The sequence below is a fragment of the Lissotriton helveticus genome, chromosome 10 (genome assembly GCF_964261635.1).
Source record: "Lissotriton helveticus chromosome 10, aLisHel1.1, whole genome shotgun sequence".
Classification (NCBI taxonomy): domain Eukaryota; kingdom Metazoa; phylum Chordata; class Amphibia; order Caudata; family Salamandridae; genus Lissotriton; species Lissotriton helveticus.
In genome coordinates, this window is record NC_136071.1 from 1,116,599,762 (window position 1) to 1,116,624,253 (window position 24,492).

General features: G+C 42.8%; 1 protein-coding gene across 1 annotated transcript in view; it reads left to right on the forward strand.

Annotated features, from left to right (window-relative positions):
- Positions 1 to 24,492, forward strand: part of LOC144784828 (collagen alpha-4(VI) chain-like) — a 509,156-nt gene that overhangs the window by 268,187 nt on the left and 216,477 nt on the right. Inside the window, exons 6-9 of the mRNA XM_078663887.1 lie at positions 4,958 to 5,578; positions 12,772 to 13,392; positions 14,761 to 15,321; positions 22,025 to 22,582. Of these exons, the coding sequence (XP_078520013.1) occupies positions 4,958 to 5,578; positions 12,772 to 13,392; positions 14,761 to 15,321; positions 22,025 to 22,582 (2,361 nt within the window). The remainder of the gene's footprint in view (positions 1 to 4,957; positions 5,579 to 12,771; positions 13,393 to 14,760; positions 15,322 to 22,024; positions 22,583 to 24,492) is intronic.

A 24,492-nucleotide genomic window follows, 5' to 3' on the forward strand; every position in this document is an offset into this window, starting at 1 on the left:
GCATGCACTGCAGGGGGATCAGGTCTGGCTGATGGCATAGTGTGCAGCTGAGTGAGGCCCAGGCTCCACAGTTTAAGACATCCCACAATGTTGAGCATTGGATATGCGAGGGCCGCTCACCTCACCTTCAGGTTTAGTTATTCATATAGGGGACGATCAGAGCTGGTCCTCGCAATCGCAAAGCAGAGTTGGTAAGATGCCAGAAAGGGGCAGCAGAGGGGAGGCCATTCAGAAGTGACTGCATGGTGAAGTCCAGGGCTCCTGCTCCCAGCGCCACGCAGAACCCGCAATTCTGGTGCCGAAAAGGAGTGGCTCAAAGGTTGCGCACACACCCCAGGTGCTGTCACTTCCCAGGATATGCGGGTACACGCCAGGGCTGCACACCAGCTCCAATAAGGACCTAGGAGCCAACACCAGCCAGCCAGATGGAGTGTAGGCCAGGGCCAGCTGAAATGCCACTGAGCACTCCATGCCAAACAGCTGGCCGTGCTGCCCCACAGGTCACAGACCAAGCAGGTCGCCCCCGCGCTCCCTCCAGGTCACAGGCAGGGAGGGGTGCTGTTGTTCAGCCCCCCCAGGACAGTGCAGGTAGAGAGCCCCAGGGGCCACCCCTGGACGGCCTGCTCTCCGCAGGTCCCCCACTGAGGTTGGTCCAGTCGAGCAGCCTCACCTCTCACGCCAGCTCAGTTCCTCAGCCGCTGCACCACTAATCACCACAGAATTGTCGTCCTCGGCGGGTGGAGGAGGGGTACAAAGTTACATGAAGGACACAGGCACAGTTAGGGTGACCAACCGTCCGTAAATTTCACGGACAGTCCGTAATTTCGGCCGTCTGTCCGTTGTCCATGAAGGATTCTTTAACGGACGCCATTTGTCCGTCATTTTAACAGGGCACCGGTTGCCCCACCCTAAAGCCGGCACAGCTTGCACCCACCTCCCTTCTTCACTCCGATGCTGCACCAAAGCTCCTCAGATACTCAGCAGCATTGGAGAGGCACAGCGGGATGGCAACCCTCCCACCTCCAGCCCTTGATGACCTGTTAAGAGGTGCTTCGAAGGTGACTGAGAGGGAGGGGCTGCAGGTTCAGGAGCAGCGACATCTATTCACATGCAAACAGCCCTGAATGCATCATGTCTGTGCTATTTAGAGGGGGGCTCACACATTCCATTTCTGCCCAGGGCCCCAACATCCTAGACTCGGCCAGATTACACCCCTGATTACACCTAGGCAGCATGTGCTTCTCTTCACCGAGCTTAATTACTGTCACTAAATTGTAAGCAAACCTCGGTTCTTCAAACATGCAGTCTATAATGTAATACAATAAAGAAATGTCACAATCGCACCCACACTGATTAACAAAGTATGGAGGACAATCAGTTCAATCAGTTCTCTTAGAGTATCTCCTGTAAGTACTGTACATCACAGTGGGGGATAGCATTTTGGACAGAGAGCCTGTCTTCTCGTTGTCTTGTGCAGGAGGGGGCGAGGTGCCCAAGATGATACTAGAATACTGCATGCCCACCCCTGTGCCCACCCTGGTGGATCCTGTTCCCTCTCCTGTGATGGCTCCTGCCCTCCCCTCAGTGATGGCTCCTGTCCCCCCCATGTGGTGGCTCCAGTCCACCCCCCGCCTGTGATGGCTCCTGTCCCCCCCATGTGGTGGCTCCAGTCCACCCCCCACCTGTGATGGTTCCTGTCCCCCCATGTTGTGGCTCCAGTCCACCCCCGCCTGTGATGGCTCTTGTCCCCCCCTGTGGTGGATATTGTCTCCGCCCTGGGTGGCCTCTGTCCCAGTCCTGGAACGGCCCCTGCAGCGAGGGTGAAGTTCTTGATGGGCCTCTTCTCAAAAGGGCTCAGCTCAAAATTAATATGGAAAAGTGGGCGAGTAAGTAAGTGAAGGGGTGGGTGAATGGCTGGATGAATTAGTGAAAGGGTGAATGGATGAATGAAAGATTGAATAAATGGATGAGAGAGGATGGATGGATTGTTGAGTGAGGGGAAGGATGGAGAGAAAATGTAAATAGCTGGTTGTATGGGTGGAAGGGTAGCTGGATGATGGATGAGGGGAAGGATGATGGATGAGGGGATGGATGGATGGATGAGGGGATGGATGGATGGATGAGGGGATGGATGGATGAGGGGGAGGAAGGATGGATGGATGAGGGGAAGGATGGATGGATGAGGGGAAGGATGGATGGATGAGGGGATGGATGGATGAGGGGATGGATGGATGAGGGGATGGATGGAGGGGAAGGATGGATGGATGAGGGGAAGGATGGATGGATGAGGGGAAGGATACATGGATGGGATGGATGGGTGAGGGGAAGGATGGATGATGGATGAAAGGAAGGATGGATGAGGGGAAGGATGGATGGATGAGGGGATGGGTGGATGGATGAGGGGATGGATGGATGGATGAGGGGGATGGATGGAGGGGAAGGATGGATGGATAGGTGGGTGAAATGATGGATGGATGGATGGATGACGAGGGGAAGGATGGATAATGAGGGGAAGGATGGATGGATGATGAGGGGAAGGATGGATGGATGGATGGATGGATGATGGGGTGGGTGAAAGGATGGACGATGAGGGGAAGGGTGGATGGATGGATGATGAGGGGAAGGGTGGGTGGATGGATGATGAGGGATGGGTGAAAGGATGGATGGATGGATGGATGGATGATGAGGGAATGGATGGATGATGAGGGGGTGGGTCAAATGATGGATGGATGATGAGGGGAAGAATGGATGGATGATGAGGGGGAGGATGGATGGATGGATGATGAGTGGGTGGGTAGAAGGATGGATGGATGGATGATGAGGGAAAAGGATGGATGGATTATGAGGGAAAAGGATGGATGGATGATGAGGGGATGGATGGATGATGAGGGGAAGGACGGATGGATGGATGGATGATGGGTGGGTGAAAGGATGGATGGATGATGGGTGGGTGAAAGGATGGATGGATGGATGAGTGGGTGGGTGGATGGGTGAAAGGATGGATCAGTGGATTGGATGGTGGGTGGGTGAAAGGATGGATGAGTGGGTGGGTGGATGGTGGGTGGGTGGATGGTTGGGTGGATGATGGGTGGGTGGGTGGATGAGTGAAATGATGGATGGATTGATGGATTGATAAGTGCAAGGGCGAATGAATGGATGTATGAGTGAAAGGGTGGATGTAAGGATGGATGAGTGAGTGAAAGGGAGGGTAGATGGACAAAAGGATGAATAGATATGTGAAGGAGTGAAATGATAGATGGATGAGTGATAGGGTCAATGGATGGATTCATGAGTGGATGAGTAGATGGATGGGTGGGTGGATGGATGGATGGAGGGAAGGATGGCTAAGTGAAAGGGTCGATGGAGAGAGAAAGGGAGGATGGATGATGACTAAAAGAGTGGATGGGTGGAAGGATTAGTAAGTGAAAGGATGGCTGGATTGGTGAAAGGGTAAATGGCTGAATGGATGAGTGAATGGATGGATGGGATGAGGGTGGATGGATAAGTGTACAGATGGATAGGGTGAAAGGGTGGGTGGATGGATGGATGGATAATGGAGAGTGAAAGGATGGATGAGGGGATGGATGAAGGGATGGATGAGTGAAATGATAGATGGAAGGATACATGATGGATAGGTTTGCAAATGGTTGAATATGATTGGAAATGGCTGGGCTTACTTATATACTATTGCGCGACCTCTGATGTGTCTGTAAAACGTACCTATTGTCCTGAAGATTTGTCCTGAATTTTGACCTCCTGTCCTGAATTTGTGTCCTGAATTTTGACCCTTTGTCCTGAATTTTTACACTCACCGTCCTGAATTTGCACCAATGCCAGTTGGTCACCCTAACAGGCACCCCGACTGAAACCCTCTTGAGGGCAGATTATAGGTGGCAGGCAAGAAGGCTACAGCCCACGAGGGCCCACCTCCAGGCCCGCTGGAGCTGCCTCAGCAGCTAAACATTTATAATTTGGGGAGCGGGATGCCATTACCTGTCCCCCCCCAGTGGCCATACATAAAGCAATCCGGTAATCCGGCTAATGGCACAATGGATGTGTGCAGATGATGTGGGCCCGGGAGTGGTGCTCCCATTTCAGGCAGCCAACCTGGTCAGCTGCAGACCACGCCCCTAAGGTGTCTTTATACATGATATAAAAAGAGGGGTCGAGTGAGGGGCTGTAAGGGATCAGAATGATAGGATGGATGGGAAACTATGGTTGTGAGTGGTTATAAGGTTGTTTGAATGATTGTAACCTGATTTGTGGATCTTCTTACTGCAAGCAACTAAAGAGCTAATCAAGACATGCTCATTCAAGATGAGGGAAGAGATGGGTGTGGGATAACTTTCTGTGATGAAAAGTATGGCAAGGTTGTTGGGTTTGAGGACTGCAATGGACAATAAATATCTGCAAGTGGAGGGGGATTTGTTCAACCTATAGGAGAGAATGCGGGTGTGAGATTCTGAGAGGTGGAGGAATGGCATGGAATGGTGTGAAGTAGGTGTTTTGTCAGAAGCTAGTTTTATTGAGTCGGGGCTTGAGTTTGCTTATGTGTCTGTATGAACAAACAAAAAGGAAGATCACAGCGAATGAATTACGTGGGCAATGAGAACAATCCAGAACGTTGCTCCTTTCAGATTATACCAGAGCCAAGCATAGGATGAAATGCTCAATCTCCCCCTGATATGGCCCAGGATTGCACACCTAGTGCCTCATTGCTAGGTCAGAGACAGTCATGGAAGCCAACTGAGGCAGGAGGTAGAATGGGCTGCAAGAACAATATTGACGGGGCAGTAAGCAAACAAAATGGTGGCAAACCCTCCCAATATGCAAACTGACAAATACATAGTACCTGAAAAGGACCAAGAGTACTAGTGACTGTTTTTAATGAATAATTTTAAAATAAAAGTTTTGTTATTTGATTAATTGTTGTTGGTTTTGTTTTTGTTTCTTCTAGCATTTTCTAAACACTTTGCCGATGTGGTTTTCCTCCTTGATTCTTCTGTGAACATGGGTGCAATAACTTTTCAGCAGATGAAGGAGTTTCTCTCCAGCATTGTCGAAAAATTAGATGTAGGGACCAAGAAATATCAGATTGGCCTGGCTCAGTACAGCGGGGCACCCCAAACCGAGTTTCTTCTGAATACCTACCCATCCAGGGAAGAGGTGCTAGACCATATTCGGAGGAGATTGTCCTTCAAAGGAGGTCCCCTACAAACTGGTAGTGCGCTGCGTTATACACGTTCCACCTTTTTTACTGAAGAAGGGGGAAGTCGAATTAACCAAGGTGTTCCTCAGTACGCTGTGCTCCTCACAGCCGGGAAGTCGAAGGATGATGTTCTAAGCTCTGCCAAAGAATTGAGATCTTCGGGAGTCACGGTTGTATCTGTTGGTGTCAAGGAGTCTGATCTGGAACAACTGGCAAGCATAGCTACCCCGCCACTTGCCTTCCAGCTAAATGATATGCAGCAACTCAGTGAACTACCCCAAGAAATTCTGGACATCCTACAATCCCAAATTGAGCAGAAGTTTGACGTTATCGCAAGGGCATTGACTCCGGCTCTAAGGTCCCCAGCAGGTGAGTGATTGACTGAGGGGGTAAGAGGCAAAAATAAATTGGTAATTGTTTCTAAATATTATCCATTGTTCTATTATTATTGCTATAGAAATATTTATCCATGTTTAACTAAAAACATATCAATTGTTCATTATTTTTCAAAATGTTAGTAAAAACTACTTTAGGTGGAATTAGCATGTATCTTACACAAGTCAATATGCCAAATAATGCCCTTTCTCTTTCTCCTGCTGACACTTAAAACATATTCCAAGCACTCACCACATCTGCCTCAAATCCTAGTTAATACAACTAGGGTTGTTCTATACAGAGTGCCCACGGGACGCATGTGCTTGAGCACCTGCTTTTGATAACCAGAGGATAGTTTGGAGTTTGGAATTACAGGAAGGGATGCCCACCCTTTTGTTGCTGAATATGCTTCAGCTCAATTTCAAGAGGCCTTTCCCTCATTTGCATAGGTGTGCCCCTATGGAAATGTATGGATCCGTTGCCGTCGTGCTATGTTACAGGCACATGTGCAGAGCAATGAGACCATCAGCAAACAAACTGATCTATGCCACATACAAGGTAACACACTGTTAGTGGGCCTCCCAATGACACCGATTGGGTGGTAACGGATACCAGCTTACCCTTTAAAAGTGAGGTCGGGTGGCCACCTACACACTGACATGTGGATCGGCAATTTCAAACAGCCAATCATGCATGCAGTATACACAGCACATTTGCTGTGAATAGAGGGCGCACTGTCTCAGTCTGCACTCACAAAAACACTGTTAAGGGTGTGCAGTGTTACTTATCTGTAATGTGGTCCCTGCTGTCTAAGGAATTTTAGTTCCTCAGTTTGCTTTGCAACCACTCCAGAACTGATCACCCCAGAGTGGGAAACATCCTTTACAACGCAACGTTTACCACGCAGTGCCTTTACGACGCAACTTTTACGACGCAAACCATTACAACGCATTGCGCTGGGGGGCGCTCTAGGATAGGGAATACGTTTAATTTACTATCCAACACCTTCCCTAGTGTCCACGGGGACTGGAGTTGGAATAGTAAATTAAACTATTCACAATCCAGTACCCCAAAGCGCTATGCGTTGTAAAGGTTTGCGTTGTAAAAACCGCGTTGTAAAGGCATGCGTGGTAAAAGCATGCGTTGTAATGTCATACATCCCCCCAGAGTTCAAGGTGTTCTATGAGAATCTGATCATGCTCAACATCTATTACTGTCGATGCAGACTTTATACTACAGCAGTTAGTTGTCAGCCAAGGGCTTCAATTCTTGTAGAGCTCATAGGGCACAGGACCTTCCTCCAGATAGTCCCCTTAACTGTTTAAAACTCAATTTCAGTTTTCTCACCACTGCTACATCTATGTTTAGTAAGTGGAAAGCTGACATAGTAAAAGTAAAATATTTTTTTTTTAAAAGTGTTGACCAACTTTGCAACAGAGCAGGAATTGATCTGTGCTCCTGATCACATGGCCAAGGAAAAACCACCTCTGATTAACCTTTTCGACATTGTAGAGATACAAGGAAAGGATACAAAATAACTGAAAGGGACCATTATCTTTCTCAGCACCATTCTTTACAGAGTGTAATCACATGCAGCTCTAAATAAAGGGATCCAAGAGCGTTCAGCAAGATGCCGACAGATAACGCAGTGCAAATACAATTTAAGCCTTGGAAGACATTTTAGGCAAAGTTATATGTCAAAAAGGGACTCCTACTCTGGCCACCAAAATAGCTGCCTCGAAGTGCACCCTGAGAACCCATAGATGAAGATCCAAAACTGTAATCAAAACTCTTAAAATCATGTGATGATGTGTGTCACCACCATAAATGTTGTCACCGCCATGACTGTCGTCATAGCATAACATTTAGCCTGTTTGGTCCAAGAATTAACATTTTAAAGACAAACCTGCTATGTTAGAGCTTGAAATTCCATAACCATTTTAAACTATTTGTGAAACACTTTACCACCACGATGCACAGTTTTTAGGGTGCTTAATGGATGCAGATATACCTATAATACATATGTACAGACTATATGGATATGTGTAAATTCAGGGGAGTAATTAAAGCTGCAGAAAGCCCTAAACAGATGAACAAGTTAGAGAAGATATTGAGTACTTTACAGTGTATAGTGGATTTCAGATTTATAAAATCCTATGAAGTAGTCAATTGTTCTGTGCCCTCCAAGTAAAAACCAGAACCCTAAGTTGACTTTATTGTACACGCTGGCCTTGAGCCCCCATGTCTGAAACTAACCAGGATAGAAATAGACTTAGGGCCTGATTAAAAGTTGTTCAGATAATTCTGATGTCCATTGCAATCTCCTTTTTGAGTTGTTCAAACTTTATAACATCCGGCAATTATCTGGTGCAATATCGTCCCCTACTCCCTCCATTAACATTTGGCAGTGCTTGGCCAGGATGGTGGGACAAGAGGTGATAATTAATGGCACATGCAGAATTTGATGCACGTAGTTAAAAATTTCATAGTTACTTCCCCATTACTAAGGACTCAGAATAAGTTATACTTATCAAAACAATTAGATTCCAAACCCGACGGTGTAATATTTTAATGGGTGAAATAAACACTGCATGGCCTTCTGTGATACTTGTAACCAGGCCTATGCACTGTAGATCTAAAGCAATCAAAACTTGTAGCCAACGGGCTATCACATAGATGTGATCTAACCCTAGCAAGTCAAACGTCAGTTAAGGTGGGAAGTTAGGTGTACTTTCATCAAAATACCAATTTAATTTTTATTCAATGGGATTTTTTCAAACTTAAGCCACTCTGCAGCACTCAAGGGACATGTTCCTATAAGGTTGTTTAAAGAGCTAAGAGACCAGCCAGATTTTTTAGCAATATGTTTTGGTCCTGTGGCCTGTACAGATGAGGAGGGGAAGAAACTCCACATTGATTACCTTTGTAAGGGATGCTTGGTCCATGGATAAGGAGGTGAAAGAAGCGGCTGCCTTGGAAAAGACTAGTGGGCCTGCCGAAAGAACTGTTCCAAACACTCGAAGAATAATTCATATCTATATGATAATTGTTGCTAAGGAATTTACATCAATAACTAATGGGATTATCATATCTTAATAAAGATACTCCTTTCTCTAATTATAATGAATCATGGCATCTAACCAATAAGAGATCTCATGTAAATTTAGACATGCAGGGCCTGGCTTTTTTCTAAAAGATCTATTTGTAAAGTGCAGACACTTGCTCCAAAGTGTCACTAAGCACCTATTTGTAGTCAAAGAGCTGCTGCTGACTGCAGTAGCAATCCAAAGCCCGGTAGTACTTGGTACTAGAGGTGTTGGACTGACAAAATAAATTGTCAATACAGTCAAACAGGGGAAGCCTTTATCTTAAATACAATGTATGCATCTGAATTCAAACTTTTCTTCTACAGAAAATATATAGTCAAAAGTTCACTTCTCTACTATTCATCCTGTTGTGAAGGAAAATATTAACCTGCACTCCTGGTTAGTCTTCTGGAGAACCCAATGGCTGCGGCATTAACTAACACCGGACTACGACACGATGATAACAAAACTGACATTAACTGCAGGAATCCAATATTTCCAAGCACATTTTAATACTCCCCTTACAACCCTAAAGTGCAGTACAAATGTATTCCTAAAATATTTGCCAACCATTTTGATAGTCAAGAGCATTTCAGTTTTTGCAAAAATTCAAATGTAAGATACAACTCAACTTAAGTTAGAAACTCAGTCACATATGCATTTGCCGCAGACATTACTGTTGTAAAAAATGCTCAGTGAATTAAGTGCTTTCTGCAGATCTCTGTGTGACCTAAATCTGTGAGAGCTAACGTAGCCTTAAAAATTTCAGACCTTTTTAGATTTAGTACCCTTGTGCTGGGTAATAATACACATTTTTATTTACAGGGCTATAAACATGCACATCTATGTTTACAAAGACAGTATAACAAACTAAATTGAGTGCCATTGTCCTGGATAATAATAGATGTTTTTATAGAGCTATAAAAAGGGAAATCTATGTTTACAAAGACAATATAAAAATAAACCGAATATGATTGTGCTAGATAATAGTACACCTTTATTATTTACAGAGCTCTTGTTGTTATTATTATAATTGATATTTCCCCAATCTTATTATTAAGTCCCTTAATACATTTTTAAACAAGGGTAATTGTGGTTGGCAAGAGAAGAATTATTATCAAAGAAGATTAGCATTCCATGCTTTAACCATCTAAAAATCCAGCTTGTTGGAGAAATAATCATAACTTGATCAATTAGCTTAATATCTGAGATGACTCACAACCTGGAAGAGCTCAACTACTTCAGAACTATGGTCATCTCCACCAAGTATCATCCAATCATAGCTGGCTGCGTGCAAGGCAATGTTCAAAGCATGGGCCTTCAGCACTGTGATTGTTCCAAGGCCAGACTGCTTATCAGTTGGGTATCTAATGTCTATATATCAGGTCTGGATATTCAGAATCTGCATATCAAATTTATTTACATGCAGCAAATCTTAATGGGAAACATTTACATCCAGGGCCAGTGTAGGTCCACTTGTAGGAGATCCATGCAAAGTTTTCAGGATATCCACATAAGATACATTTATATACAGTGAATCAAAACTGAACTCTTTAACACAGCCTGTGACTATCCTCATGATCCCACATGGATTCTGTCCTCGAAATTCAACATCAGCTCCCCAGTTTGGAAAACGGCCTTTACACCGTTGTCTTTAGCATGCAGCCTTTACCACACATGCCTTACCACGCAGGTACATTTTTTTCCCTTTACCACATGCGCCTTTATCACTCATGATTAAGAAAAAAAAGTATTATATGTATATATATATATATATATACATATATATATATATATATATATATATTATATATATATATATATATATATATATATATATATATATATATATATATATATATATATATATATATATATATATATATATATATATATATATATATATATCTGGATATCTCCGAACCTCTCTGTAGTGCCCAGCCGGAACACAACCAAAGGACGAAATACAGACTCCAAAGTATTGTGGAAAATGCAGGTCTTTATTTCAGGTTTGTCAGACGCGTTTCGAATACCCTTGTATTCTTTCTCAATTATATATATATACACACACTCATAGGAATTTTACTTGCCTTATAATACTTACAATGTGTGATAAAGATGCATGTCGCAGGCATGAGTAGAAAAGGCATCTGCTTTGCAAAGTCATATGTGGTAAAAGCATCCATTGTATTGACACTGACATACTATGTATTAATAGCTGGTAAATTGAATAACATGTTTGTTAAGCAAAAATGCTATGTAGCATGTTTGAGAGCCGTGAAGTGAGGAAAAGGTTGACAAATTGGAAAACCTATTTTGAGGGACGGTTTTTAATAGAAGGCAAGATCTGACCTAAATGTCTTAAAATAACTTGTGCTGCTTTCAAATCTATTAATAAAGCACAAGCAAAATTTAGAAGTAAATGTAAATGTGGGTGTACTTGTAAAGCGCACTGCGACTCCATGGAGTATCCTGGCGCTGAAGACTGCTGGGGAACCCGTCCTGGTTTTCCCTGTGAGATGGTCCCTTTCTGGGTATCTCCAAGGTGAAACCAGGCATCCCCGGCGTCTGTGGGGGGCCGTTGTAGAGATGAGGCAAGCTTAATGCCCAGAGTTGCCGAGTGTGTTCCCTGGTTAGAGTAGGCACCGAGGCGAGAATTATCGAGTCTGTTTTGACCCTGGTCAACTACCCTGCCGCGTCGGGAATTGAACCCTGGTCCCGGGCTGTTCTCTGCTTACGGGTCTGCCGCCTCTAACCAGTGAGCCACACCACTCCACTAGAAGTGTTTAGCAAAGATCTATATAGACCTCTGTTTGGCAATCTGAGTGCGGACAACACCAATGACTGGACCCCAGATTAAGGTACAACATGATGCAAAAATGAACTGAAATGTAATTTTAGCACTGGAGGTAGGTTATAGGTCCACCTGATAGTGTGTAGTTGATTGTGGGCATCTTGAGATCATCGGGAAGAGGCAGAACAGATGAGGTCATAATTTCAAGCCAAAAGGATTGTGCTCCCATATTTCGAGCATGAGTGTTGAGCTCTTCAGGGCTGGGGTTGTACATTACACATCATTTAATATCTAGCTAGCATGTGAGGGTTCTCAAAAATCTAACCACAAAGTACTCTAATCAGAGATTTTCTAAACTATGCCTTCTACTGGGTCATGAACAGAAATGTAATCACTAGTGTCAGAAATGCTTTGCAAACCTTTCCACAAACATGGAATAAAGAACTATGGACTAGATGTCTGTAACATGTTTGCATTCACAAAAGTTCCAGATTCGCAGAATCGGGCCATTTGCGAACGCAAAACTGCCTTTTCTGATGTACACAGCCCGAATTGCAATTTGGTAAACTAAACACCAATTCACATTGGTATGTATGAATAGTTTGCGACCAAAATATGGTTGCAAAACATTCGCACCTTACCGCCAACTCAAAGTTGGCGGTAACCCATTCCCAAATGGCAATGGGTCCCCAAGAGAGCTCTTCTCCTTTGAGAATGGTTGAATACATTTTTTTAAGAGCACGCACTGGTCCAAGGCACCACTGCCTGCTCTTAATAAATGAAATTTAAACATTTCATTTTTTCTGTTTAAACACAACCCGTTTTGCTCTAAGGAAAACGGGTTGTGTTTACATAAAAATTTTAATGATATACTCCTAATCCTTGCATACCTCAGGCAGTGGGAGCAGAGTTTAGGAATCCTGGGTACAAAGATTGTGTTCCCACATCCATTCGTCAGGTTAGTGAGATCAGACAATCTCACTCACCCTTTGGGGCTTGTTATTATACCTGCCTGAGGTTCCCAAATCCTGTGCCGCTTTCATTACATAGGGATCTTAGATAGATGTCTCCTGCTTGCACCGCTTATCAACTCACATGGCAAGTGCCAAAGAAGAACATGTTCAAGAATTTTTTTGAAGTAGCAATGCATGAGCTTTATATAGTGTTCCTCTATAAATTATATTGGATTTATTATCTGGCAATGCCTTGTTAGTGGTTGATCTTCCCATATAAACCTAGATACCCTTTGATATAAGTAGTTTAATTCTACAATATTGTTTCCCCTTTTTTGTCTTGATTATGTCTAGTTTGTGGCAGTGCTTCCGTAGCGGACATAGTCTTCCTTATCGATGAGTCGACCAGCATTGGAACACAGAACTTTCAACTCACCAAGTACTTCTTATCTACAGTCATCAACGCGCTGGACTTAGGTTTAAATAATGTCAGAATAGGTCTAGTGCTTTACAGTGATGAGCCAAGATTGGAGTTTAGTCTTGATGCCTTCAGCGATAAGTTTGAAATGTTGGATTACATTACAAAGTTACCCTATCGAGGGGGCAACTCTCGAACAGGAGCAGCCATTGATTTCCTGAGAAAGAAGGTGTTTATTGAGGAGAAAGGGAGCCGGAAAAACCTCGGAGTACAGCAGGTCGCTGTTGTGATGACCAGTGGCCAATCTATGGACAACTTCACCAAGCCTGCTTCAAAGCTCCGGAAGGCCGGAGTGGAAGTCTTTGCTGTGGGGTTTCAGAATGCCACAAAGCGGGAGCTTGCCACCATTGCATCATACCCACCAAGGAAACATGTCACGACCGCACAATCCTTCCTGCAGCTGCCAAACCTCGAATGGAGACTGAAGAAAGGTCTGTGCAATCACATTGTGTCTACAGCATTCCGGGCCCCTACAGTTCAACGCACCCTACGGGAAGGTAAGAGGCATGCAGTGGATAATGCCAGGGATTTTATCACACATGTGTTACCACCAAAAACTGATATAGTGCTGTTTACATTACAATGCACAATTTTTTAGGCAACCTACTTCAGAAACAATCTACACCTGTTACACAAATAGTGACAAAACAGATATGTACAAGTAAATGGATTAGAGAAAACGTAAAGATATTGCCACTTTTTAAACTTTTTTATTTGATTTATATATATGGTATTATAAATGTGTATGGATTAGATATTGTGTTGTATTACACAATTTTTTTTATAATAGGAGTTTTTTTAACAATTAATCATTAAAGACAGAATCTATTCTGTACATGTTTTCTCTTCTCTTTTTGTTTCTCCTTACATTGCCTTTTTGAAATTGCATTGTCTATATATACTGCCTGAATTATTCTGATTGCCTAGGAGTGGTTTTTTCACATAAGTAAATGGATTAGAAATGGCTGTGTCTGCAATGGCACTGGTCATTGAAGACAATACATAAACAATTCAGTCTTACATGCAATGTTGTTTTGAAGGTCATGTCTGCCAACCTTAGGAGTACATTAATGTGTAGGTCCTAGTGGAAGTAGGTAATTTAAGAAAGAATCTCACTGCAGATGATCTTGCATGCAGTACTGCTGTAAGGCTGCTAAATAGTAACATTTCACCATATAGGGAACAAATCTGTGCAGAGAGAAAACATCTAAACACTCAAACATTCATGTAAGCCCAATAACATATGCCCTGACTAGGGGTGATATTTGTCAACACCCTATTAATGTGCACAATCCAAAAAGAATGCTTTTTTTCAGAGTGATAAGTTAATTAAAGATATGCAAATTTCCATTTACAAGAGAGAAATGAAGAGCAATTGTGTGTACAACTTTTTTTTCTTTAGTATGTCATGCTCCAGACCATGGGCCCGATTCACAAAGGTAAACTTAGATGATTTGTCTAAACTTAGACCAAACGTCTAAGTTTACGACTTTGGGAATTTACAAATGCCATTTACGAGTACTAGTTTTATGTCTACACTTGGGCGGAGATCCGACCCGAGTGCGGACATTAAGATACTACTTGTAAATGACTTTGTGAATTCACAAAGTCCTAAGCTTAGATGTTTGGTCGACGTTTAGACCAAATGTCTAAGTTTATCTTTGTGAATAGCGCCTCATGTTGGCAACTTCAGTTTTCTATGTGCAAGAAATAAAAATGAGGACACATGTTTTATTCTTGTACATTGGAAAAAGTGTAGGAATGAAAGGCAACATTGCAGCATTTGATTCAATGACTGCGGCCAGTGTTTGTAACAAATTGAGTTCTCTTAACATAATTCACAATTTTTTCTATAATCTCCTTAGGTTGTGTGAACACAGAAGAAGCAGATATCTATTTTCTAGTTGATGGATCCGGGAGCATTTATCCCGATGATTTTCAGGATATGAAGACCTTCATGAAAGAGTTGATCGGCATGTTTCAAGTCGGAGCTAGCCAAGTGCGCTTTGGCGTGGTCCAGTACTCTGATGATCCACAGATAGAATTCACAATCAGCGAGTACACTAGCCAGAAAAGCTTAAAAAAGGCATTGCAGTCCATTAACCAGCTGGGTGGGGGTACCAGCACCGGAGCGGCCCTGAAGTCCATGAAGAGCCTTTTCATTAAAGCTGCTGATGACCGGCCCCATAAAGTGCCACAGTCCCTGGTGGTCATCACAGATGGAGAATCTCAAGACCGGGTGACAGAAGCTGCAGCGGAGCTGAGAGATGATGGCATCACAATTTACGCCATTGGAGTTAAGAATGCAGTTGAGGAGCAGTTGAGAGATATTTCTGGGTCAGATGATAAGACGTTCTTTGTGAACAATTTTGATTCCCTCAATTTGATCAAGCATGAGTTGGTGCGGGAGATCTGTTCTCCAGAAGGTAAGTGTACTTCGGTTTTGACAATTCATCTATAACACATGAATACAGCTACCGTTATAGCCATGCTTCTAGCAGCATTCAATGAAACTTGTTTGAGCTTTGTGTTCTTAGAAAGATTAGCACACCATTAATTTATTGTTATATTTGATCCCCCAAAAATTAAAACTTTGAAAGTTTTCATAAATCTTATTTGTGTCAGTTTACGTTGAAAAAAACATTTGATCATTTCTCAGTTGGGAAACATCAGCCTTAAGACTCATTATTAATGTCTCTGTCATAGACAACAATGTGAAGGACTAATCCTAAACAATTTGACAACATATTGCGGGTTGATGTTGTGAGTGTCACTGCTCTCAAGATGGTCTGTGGCAGCAATTTTAGAAAAGGAAGCAGGACAATTCTTCTCAGGAACGGGAGGCTACAGTGCAGGTGGTCTTTGAAGGTGAATGAGTTGTATTTAACTAGACAATGGAAGGTCAAAGTGGTTGAGAAGCCTGGAATGGTAAGAGAGTTCCAGAAGTGGCAGGAGGGCATGGTTCTAGTTTAAAATATCTTGGAAGTCTCAATTGTCTGTAGAAAAAGTTCTGTTGCAGAATAGGGAAGATGTATCAGACCACTGCAGGGAAGAAGTGTTTTTAAGTTAGCCTTAGAGCCTGACCTAGCGGGCTCTTCCAGCCATTGAAGGCCGCTCCATCTTTAAAGGCCCAAGCCGAAGTCAAGCTCTTTGTGAGCTTCGAGTAAGCCAGAACTGCCCATTTCTATTTGGGCATTCATCATTCATTAAATCAGTGTTTCATATACCAGAATATTGACATGGTGGTAAAGTTGCAAAGTGAGCCATGGAAAGCATGTTGTGAGGTAGCGCATATCCACCCAAAGGCAAAGACTTTCAAGTAGCGAAAGACGAAGAAAGCAGAAGAATAACCTTGGAAAGCAATCCTGGTCTCTGATTCTCTCTCAAATGGGATCCTCCATGGGGTATGAGTGCATATGTAGTGTCAGGGGATAGATGTAAAAGGGAAACAGCCAAATGACCAACATGTGCAACTTACAGCTGCCTTCGATACCCTGTCCCCTGTGAGGCTAGTAGAGCGACTCAGGGAGATAGGGATTGAGGGCTCAGCGTTGGAGCTTCTTTCTTCCTTTCTTAATGATCGGACTCAGATGGTGAATCTTGGGCCTTTTTTCTCTGCTCCCAAGACCATGGTATGTGGCGTGCCTCAGGGCTCTTCCTTGAGCCCGACGCTTTTTAACATTTATGTAGCCCCGCTCACCAAACTTGTGAGATCGTTTGGTTTGGAGGTACTATCTTACGCAGATGATACGCACATTATGGTATCAATTACTCATAACATCATAGATGCGTCTTCCAACTTTAGGCTCTGCATGGAAGCAGTTGCATCCTGGATGACTTAAGCTTCCTTAAACTAAACGGGAAGAAGATTGAGGTGTTGATTTTTGGCAGTAGTCCTGATATCTGGTCCGGCGATTGGTGGCCTGACTCGTTGGGTGCTTGTCCTTGCCCCATCCTAGTTGGAAAGAATCTTGGCATCATGGTGGACAATTCTCTCACCAGGAGTCGACAGGTGAGCAGGACAGTCTCCACCTGTTTTGGGATCATTAGAACTTTAAAGAAAATGTCATCTTATCTTTCATTGGATTCCCGTAAACAGGCTGTGGCCACACTTGTGACATCCAGATTGAATTATTGTAATGCCCTCTATCTGGGCATTAACAGAGGTCTGATTCAGCGGCTGCAACTGGTTCAGAATACAGGTGCCAGGTTTGTGTTAAACCTACCTAAGTTTCATTCCATCTCCTCCTCCCTTGTGACGTTGCATTGGCTGCCCATCAACCATAGGATTTGTTTTAAAAACTTATGTCTAGTTCATAAGGCTCTTTTTGGATCTGGTCCAGAGGGTATAAAGACCCTCTTACATCATTATACTCCCTCTAGGTCAGCAGATAAGAACCTGCTCATAGTGCCAAGGTTCAGCAAGGTCAGATGGGGAGGCCGAGCTTTTTCTGTGGTTGGCCCCAAACTCTGGAACTCCCTTCCCTGGGATCTGACCTGTCTTTCTTCTCATTTACTCTTTCGTAGGGCCCTGAAGACGTGGCTCTTCACTCAGTTTGCAGTATAACTTTCTCTGTTTCCATCTCACATAGTCGGCTTTAGCGCCTTGATGCCCTTGGGCTAAGTTTGCGCTCTATAAGACCCAATTTCATTCATTCATTCATTCAACTAGAATGAATTAGTGCAGTCTAGTAATCCAAGATAGAAAATGATCACAGAAGTAGATAACTAACCTATGCTTCGGATTGCGGGGTCTAGGCTGCACCCTTAGGCTTACGGTTCAGGATGATGTAGTTTGAAAAGCACCTCTAAGTTCAGCATTCAGGAAGCAAACTAAATTTTCACTCCAGTGAAAACTAGAAATAAAACTTGAAAATAAGGAGGCGAACACAGCATAATTATTATTACTCGTTCCTTCCAAACAATAGCACCAGTGGCATTGAGTGTCGATATCTCATCCAAAGAGAATTTTGCAGAGGTCGAATTTCCTGTTTGCGGCTTCTTTATATATATTTCACATTATTTCTTTAAAGTACGTCGTTTGGGCTGCCTAACCTTTCAAGGACTTGATAACGATGAGTTTCATTCTTGATTACCCAAACTATGTAATGTTCCTTCCAGGAGCTTGGTGCCATCCTGGTCAAATGTCCAATATCTACTTAAAAGGCTCCCAGTGAGGAAAAATAACCCTCATAAAACCTCCCTTCGCAATCTTATAGCTTGGGATTGACCATGTAGACTTAAATTGACGAAATCAACAAGGCACAAAACTCCTCCTAACATTAGGAAGTGGAAAAGAGCCAAGCTAGAAATCTCAAATGTCCAATATCTACTTAAAAGGTTCCCAGTGAGGAAGAAGAACCCTCATAAAGCCCCCCTACGCTATCTTATAGCTTGTAATTGACGATGTAAACTTAAATTGACGAAATCAACAAGGCACCAAACTCCTCCTAATATTAGGAAGTGGAAAAGAGCCAAGCTAGAAATCCAGGTGAAGGAATGGGAAGATCAAAACGCTTAAAGCAAACCTCTGGACCAAAAATAATAGCAGAGGGAAGAACATAATGAAAACTACAGGAAAAACTGCTCTCTGATGCATCCTTATTATATTTAGGACAGGAAATTACATCACAGGAAAAGAGTCTACTCCATATTATATTGGCAATCCTGAACAATATTCTATAGTAAATCCACCATCTTGAGAAGCGGTCATTATAAGGCTTATCCACGCCCCTTTTCAGAAAGTCATGGCATTTGTTTTTGATGAAAGAAGAACCCCAAGAACCCCAAGTTTGACACCCTCCATTTCATACTAGATTCCAGGCATCCGCAACTGCAATTCAGGCCTGGCACTCCAGGCGCCTTATGGAACAGTAGCCTGAGTGACCATTAGTGCTTAGTGGCCAGAGCGGTCTGGATGGGGCAGGCGCTCAACAATCACTAAGCATGATGTTCCAGGAACACCGAGAACTGCAGCGTGAAGAGGGAACCTGTTTGGTAAATGCTTGTAACCTTTCGTAAGATCATGACATGATTCTTGGTACAGATGTGGTGCTAACAAGGAAAATCAGAGTGTGATTGAAAAGAAAGATGGCCATGTAGCAATGCTTCAGGTGACAAAATATAGTGATGTGCAGAAAACATTTTAGGTGGAGTAGGTATGCGAGAAACTCCTAAAAATGGTGGCAAATGAAGGTGATCAAGTCTTTTCCCTAACATAGCCACCACAGGGATGCCAGTTATGTCTGAGCACAAGGAAAGGGTAGGAAACAGCAGCACATGTGGGTAAGCTAGCAGTCGCTTTAAACCCACGCATGGCTGACATGCAGGTCTTGACTTTGGCCATCTGGTGGAAGTGACTTCTTAAAACCCTGAGTAGTTGCAGAAGATCATCAATCACGTACTAACCCCGGAGATATATTAGGATTCTGGCATCAATCGCAGTTCTAAAACCTTTGGCTTCCAGGAATGGAAACTCCATCTATATTTATTGTTTTTTGCTTCCACATAGCCAGACGCATAACGCTTTCAGTTGAAGCTCATGCACATATGCTAGTTTACTATTTTCACATAAAGAAATTGACATTTTGCGATCACGAGTCTCTAGCCGTAAAGAGTATCTGTATAAGAAGCATTCCTAAAATTGATTTGTATGTCTGTGGCTTGAGCTCTGTTTAGATTTTTTGGAGACTACATATGATTTGTTACAGATTAGCCATTGGTTTCAGGGTGTATCTCTCTTGGCCACAATGACACAATGAATACCACAAAGATGACCAGAGATGGAATTATAGCACCTGATGCTAAGCAACATAATAGTACGAGATCATTACTTCTCCCACAGAGACAGAAACAACGAACACGCCTCAAAAATTACATTTGCATTGTCCAAATAGGACACTACAGCAAACTAACCTCCATTTTCTGCTACCAGTAGGCCCCTTTTCTTCCACCCTACAGTTGCCACAGTGAAGAGAGCAGGCTTTGTTCCCAATATTTTCAACAGGACAAAGATTCTTTACCACTTAGTGAAGAAAGGTCCATTGTTTGGTACCCAACTTGACCCAAAATAGTATGAGAACACATTGCAGATCTACATCTGATGTACACAGGATTTTCAACCAAATGCTGGCAATATGCTCTCGCCTGCCTGGGTGGAGAGTAGTGTATTTCCTGGACAGTGGATGCACTCCCACTAACCTGTGCACAGGCATAAAGTACAAGATATAAGTATTCTCCCAGCACTTACCAACATGCGCATTCTTTTGCATGTAGTGAGAATATCTGTAGGAGTCTTATATGACTTTGGGCCATATGTAGCAAAATACCCTTTTGCGATTCCTAAATAGCGATTTTTAAGGAATCGCTATTTAGAAATCGCAAAAAGGTATATATGTAGGAAATCGATTCCTTTTAGCGATTCCTTAACATTCCTAAATTGCGATTAGCAAATTGCTAATCGCAAATTTCCCATTCATTTCTATGGGCCAGGAGGCCCATATGAACGAAGGGGAAATTTGCGATTAGCAATTTGCTAATCGCAAATTGCGATTATTTGCAAGGGTGCAGGGGTGTCACAAGAACACCCTGCTGCACCCCTGAAAATGACATGTGTGGGCATATGGCGCACATACATGCCCTAAGGGCATGTATGAGCGTCATATGGCACCTTTGGATTAAAAAAAAATTGCTTTTTTAAAAGAATTCGCAACTTACCACCAACTAGAAGTTGGTGGTAATTTGCGAATCCTTATGGGCATTGTTGAATAAATTTTTCTTTGATACATTGCGTTTAAGGAATCAGAAAAAAACTTGCGATTCCTTAAGTGCAATCGCAAAATAAGGAATGGCAAATTTTGCGATTCCTTATTTTGCAGCCAAAATGTTTCATACATACCATTTAGCAAATTAGCATTCGCAAAGGCCGAAATTCTGCAAATTTCGGCCTTTGCGAATGCGAATTTGCTTGATACATATGGCCCTTTATGAAGACCATTGTTGCCTTGGTATGTATTACACATTGAGAAAAACTGGGTACTTTTTTAAAGCTATATGATGCATTCCTGCTTAAATATTAGGATTCCATTGCATGCTATCCAATCACCGAGTTTTGAGGTTATTCCTTGTTTTTATCATATCTCCTGTTTTTCCATTAAATTCTCACCATTTAGCTCCCACCCCTTTCAACTTCTCTTTCATGAATTTGAATAGGTGTTAACACTGGTCTTCTGTAGCGAAGGGGAAATTCCAGTCCAATTTCATTTTGTTAATATTTCGTGTATCTTTCTGATGATTGTAACATACAGCTAATTGCTAATTGTCCAATTCACAAAGCTTTTTTGGGGGGTATAAGTTAAGCTTACACTTATGAATGTTTGTTTTTAAAGTGCAAATCCGAACCTGTTATTCCCAAAACATAATCTTTTACTCCGAAAAAGATTTTTCTACATATACCCATGTACTTTTTAATCTCCCAGGGGCAGGGAAAAGGTATTCTAGGTCTGGAATAACCTTAAAAGTATGGGAACAACCACAAAGTACATATATGAATCTGGTCACAAACTTATCTATGGCCTAGTTTAACCCTAGTGTGGGTAAAATGGAAAATGGAAAAAGAGGACCAAAAAATAGCTAGGGGTCACTCTAGGAAGGAGTTTCTCCACGGGGAAAAATAAACCTCCGGCCCATGGAGAAAAAAGTCATGCAGTACAATTGCAGCTATTTGAATTTTTGACATACATAAATGTGTAGTATGTATATTTTTGCATGTGGAAAGGCCTTTGAGTAGTCTCTGAATTCACAAAAAATTATTTTCGGGAGTACTCTTGAAAAAAATTCATTGTGACATTCGCAGCTCTTCGGGCATTCTCCAGGAAACCATTGTCAATTAAAAAAAATTGTAAGATGGACACTGAATGTAAGATGGAACAAAAAGGGGGTACATTTCTGATTTTGTGACTCAGGTTCTACAGTTTCACATTCAACACAATTGGAGTCAGAGCTATTTGATGGCGGAATGGGTTTATCACTAGGCTGTTGGACACACATGCAGTGTTTACCTCTCCTTCAGTCCTACCTTTGTACATATTGTCCTGAATACTGACTCTTTTGCTGCTGTTTGTTTTTCAGCCTGTAAGAACTTGAGAGCGGATGTTCTTTTCCTGGTCGACAGTTCTGGCAGCATCGAACCCGACGACTTTAGGAAGATGAAAGACTTCATGATGATGATGGTCAAGCAATCCGATGTTGGGTTGGATAAGGTCCAGTTTGGGGTGCTCCAGTTTAGTTCACAGCAAAAAGAAGAGTTCACACTGAATCAATACAGCCGGAAATCAGACATCCTCTCAGCCATCCCTGCCATCAGGCAGATGCAAGGGGGCACCCTGACTGGCCAAGCCTTGAAATTTGCCCTTCCTTATTTTGAGTCAGTCAAAGGAGGGAGGCCAAAGGATAAGCAATATCTCATCGTCATCACAGATGGGGAAGCGCAAGACGAAGTAGCGGGTCCGGCCAAGGTCCTCAGGGACTGGGGAGTGACCATCTTTGCTATTGGGGTGTTGGAGGCGAACAACACTCAGCTGGTGGAGATTGCAGGCTCTCAGCAGAGAGCGCTCCTAGAAGATAACTTTGATGCGCTTGCCTTCCTACCCAAGGAGATCCTGTTTAAGATCTGCAACCCCGATGAATGTAAGTCACGATTACGTTGTTTTCTGATCTGAGTATCTTTTGTTGGGTGTTGGGGGGATAAATATAGGGGTATAGATCAAGGCTATACCTTATGTTATGTCTTTTAAAGTAGTATTGCTTGAATGCGCAGGTTAATGGCACAGGTAGAAGGTTTTTCTTTCACAGTAGGTCCTCACCTTCCCTTGATCTTTTAGATGGAAATTTTGTGGGGTTTTGCTTCCCATCCAGGGAATCCAATTTTGTAACAGAAGCCCCCTTCTAGTTCTCTCCTTCAAGGATTTGAACTATCCTCATTTTTGTAAGGCAGTGGGTTCTGTGAGCTACTAACTGCTAAGAGGCTGCAAAGTTTTTATTACTCGACCAACGGCTACAAAGTTTTTATCACCCGACCATTGTTTCACGTAGATCGCATTTTCACTCTTTACCTACATCTATGCCGTTGCAAAGTTTGTCCTTAGAAACTGGAGCTATTTCCTCACGAATTGCAATATTTCCTCAATAATACAAGTAGGTGGTGAAAATGCATGTCCCATTTTCTTTAAAATGTAAAAACATATAGATGTTGCTGATCTTTTTTTTTTTTGAAACCTTGAGAAAGGACACCAAAGACCACATTTTAACATTGAAAGCCACATACAGAATTTCACGAACTACTGGCAGAAATAGTAACATTCACGTGAATTACGGGATTTTCTGGAGGAAAAACTGCCAACACTTTGCACACATCTTGTTAGCTTCCACACACGTTGCATTATTCTGTCCATGGGCCTAACCCTGCTGTGATCTTTGTGGCAAAGAGGGGAACTCTTATCATGTTGAGCCTCAGTTGAGTAATGGGTCTGGCCTTGACAGCCAGTATCTCGAAACCCTCGCCTGTATCTCAATGCGCATTATCAAACACAGCTTCACAGTCACTAATGTAGGAAGAGACTTAGGGCCAGATGTACGACCATTTCCTTTTGCAACTCTCAAATTGCGAAAAATTCTGAGTCGCAAAATCAAATGTACAACAGAGACACTGTTAGCGATTCATAATGGGGTCGCAAAATGCAAAGCTCATGAATATTAATAAGCCACTCGCAATTTGCGACCCCATTCGGAATGGCTTGCCCTCCCAGGGATAGTGGCCTGCTGGGCTCAGCAGACCTCCATGTCTGGGACCGCTTTTAAATAGAGCAGATTTCTTTTTAAATGCAGCCCATTTTCCTTAAAGGTAAACGGGATGCATTTAAAAAAAAAATTTAATGAAACATTTTCGTTTCATATTTTAAGAGTATCCGTGGTCCCTGGGACCACTGTCTGCCCTTAAAAAATATTTTCCCATGCGCAGTTTTCTCAAGCATTACCGGTACCGTGAGGAAGAGCAGGAGAGCAGCCAGGGGACGCAGCAGTCCAGAGGTAAGTGGCTTTAAGTTTATTTTGAATTAATTTTAACTTACTTCTTAATAGGGGTTGCTTGCCAACTCCGCTCCGCTGCAGAGATTTGCGTTCAACGCGTTCTCAGCGGAACGCGGAGAAGGCGAATCCCCCCACATTCCACAGGCGGAGCGGAGGTCTCTGCCCGGGGTTACTATTGTGCAGACTCTGTGAAGAGCATCTCTAAGATATGCCGGACAGAACAACAATTCTCTTCAGCACGCAGTAGCAAAGTCTGTGCTGGATTCACCAAAAGATACTCTGGGGAAAAATGGTAGATACCTGCAGCATCCCAGATTTTCACGAGCCTTTTATTCTGTTTTTCACAAAGTTTTACATTAAAGATGCCTCGAACATATTTAAGATGGTTATTCACAAATGCAATTGGCAAATATTTGCGAAAGAGTATCTTGACAAAATCGTTATGAATTCTGGGGCATATTTAACAAATCATCACGTATCGCAACAAGTCACCTCGCTGTGTTGCGTGGTAG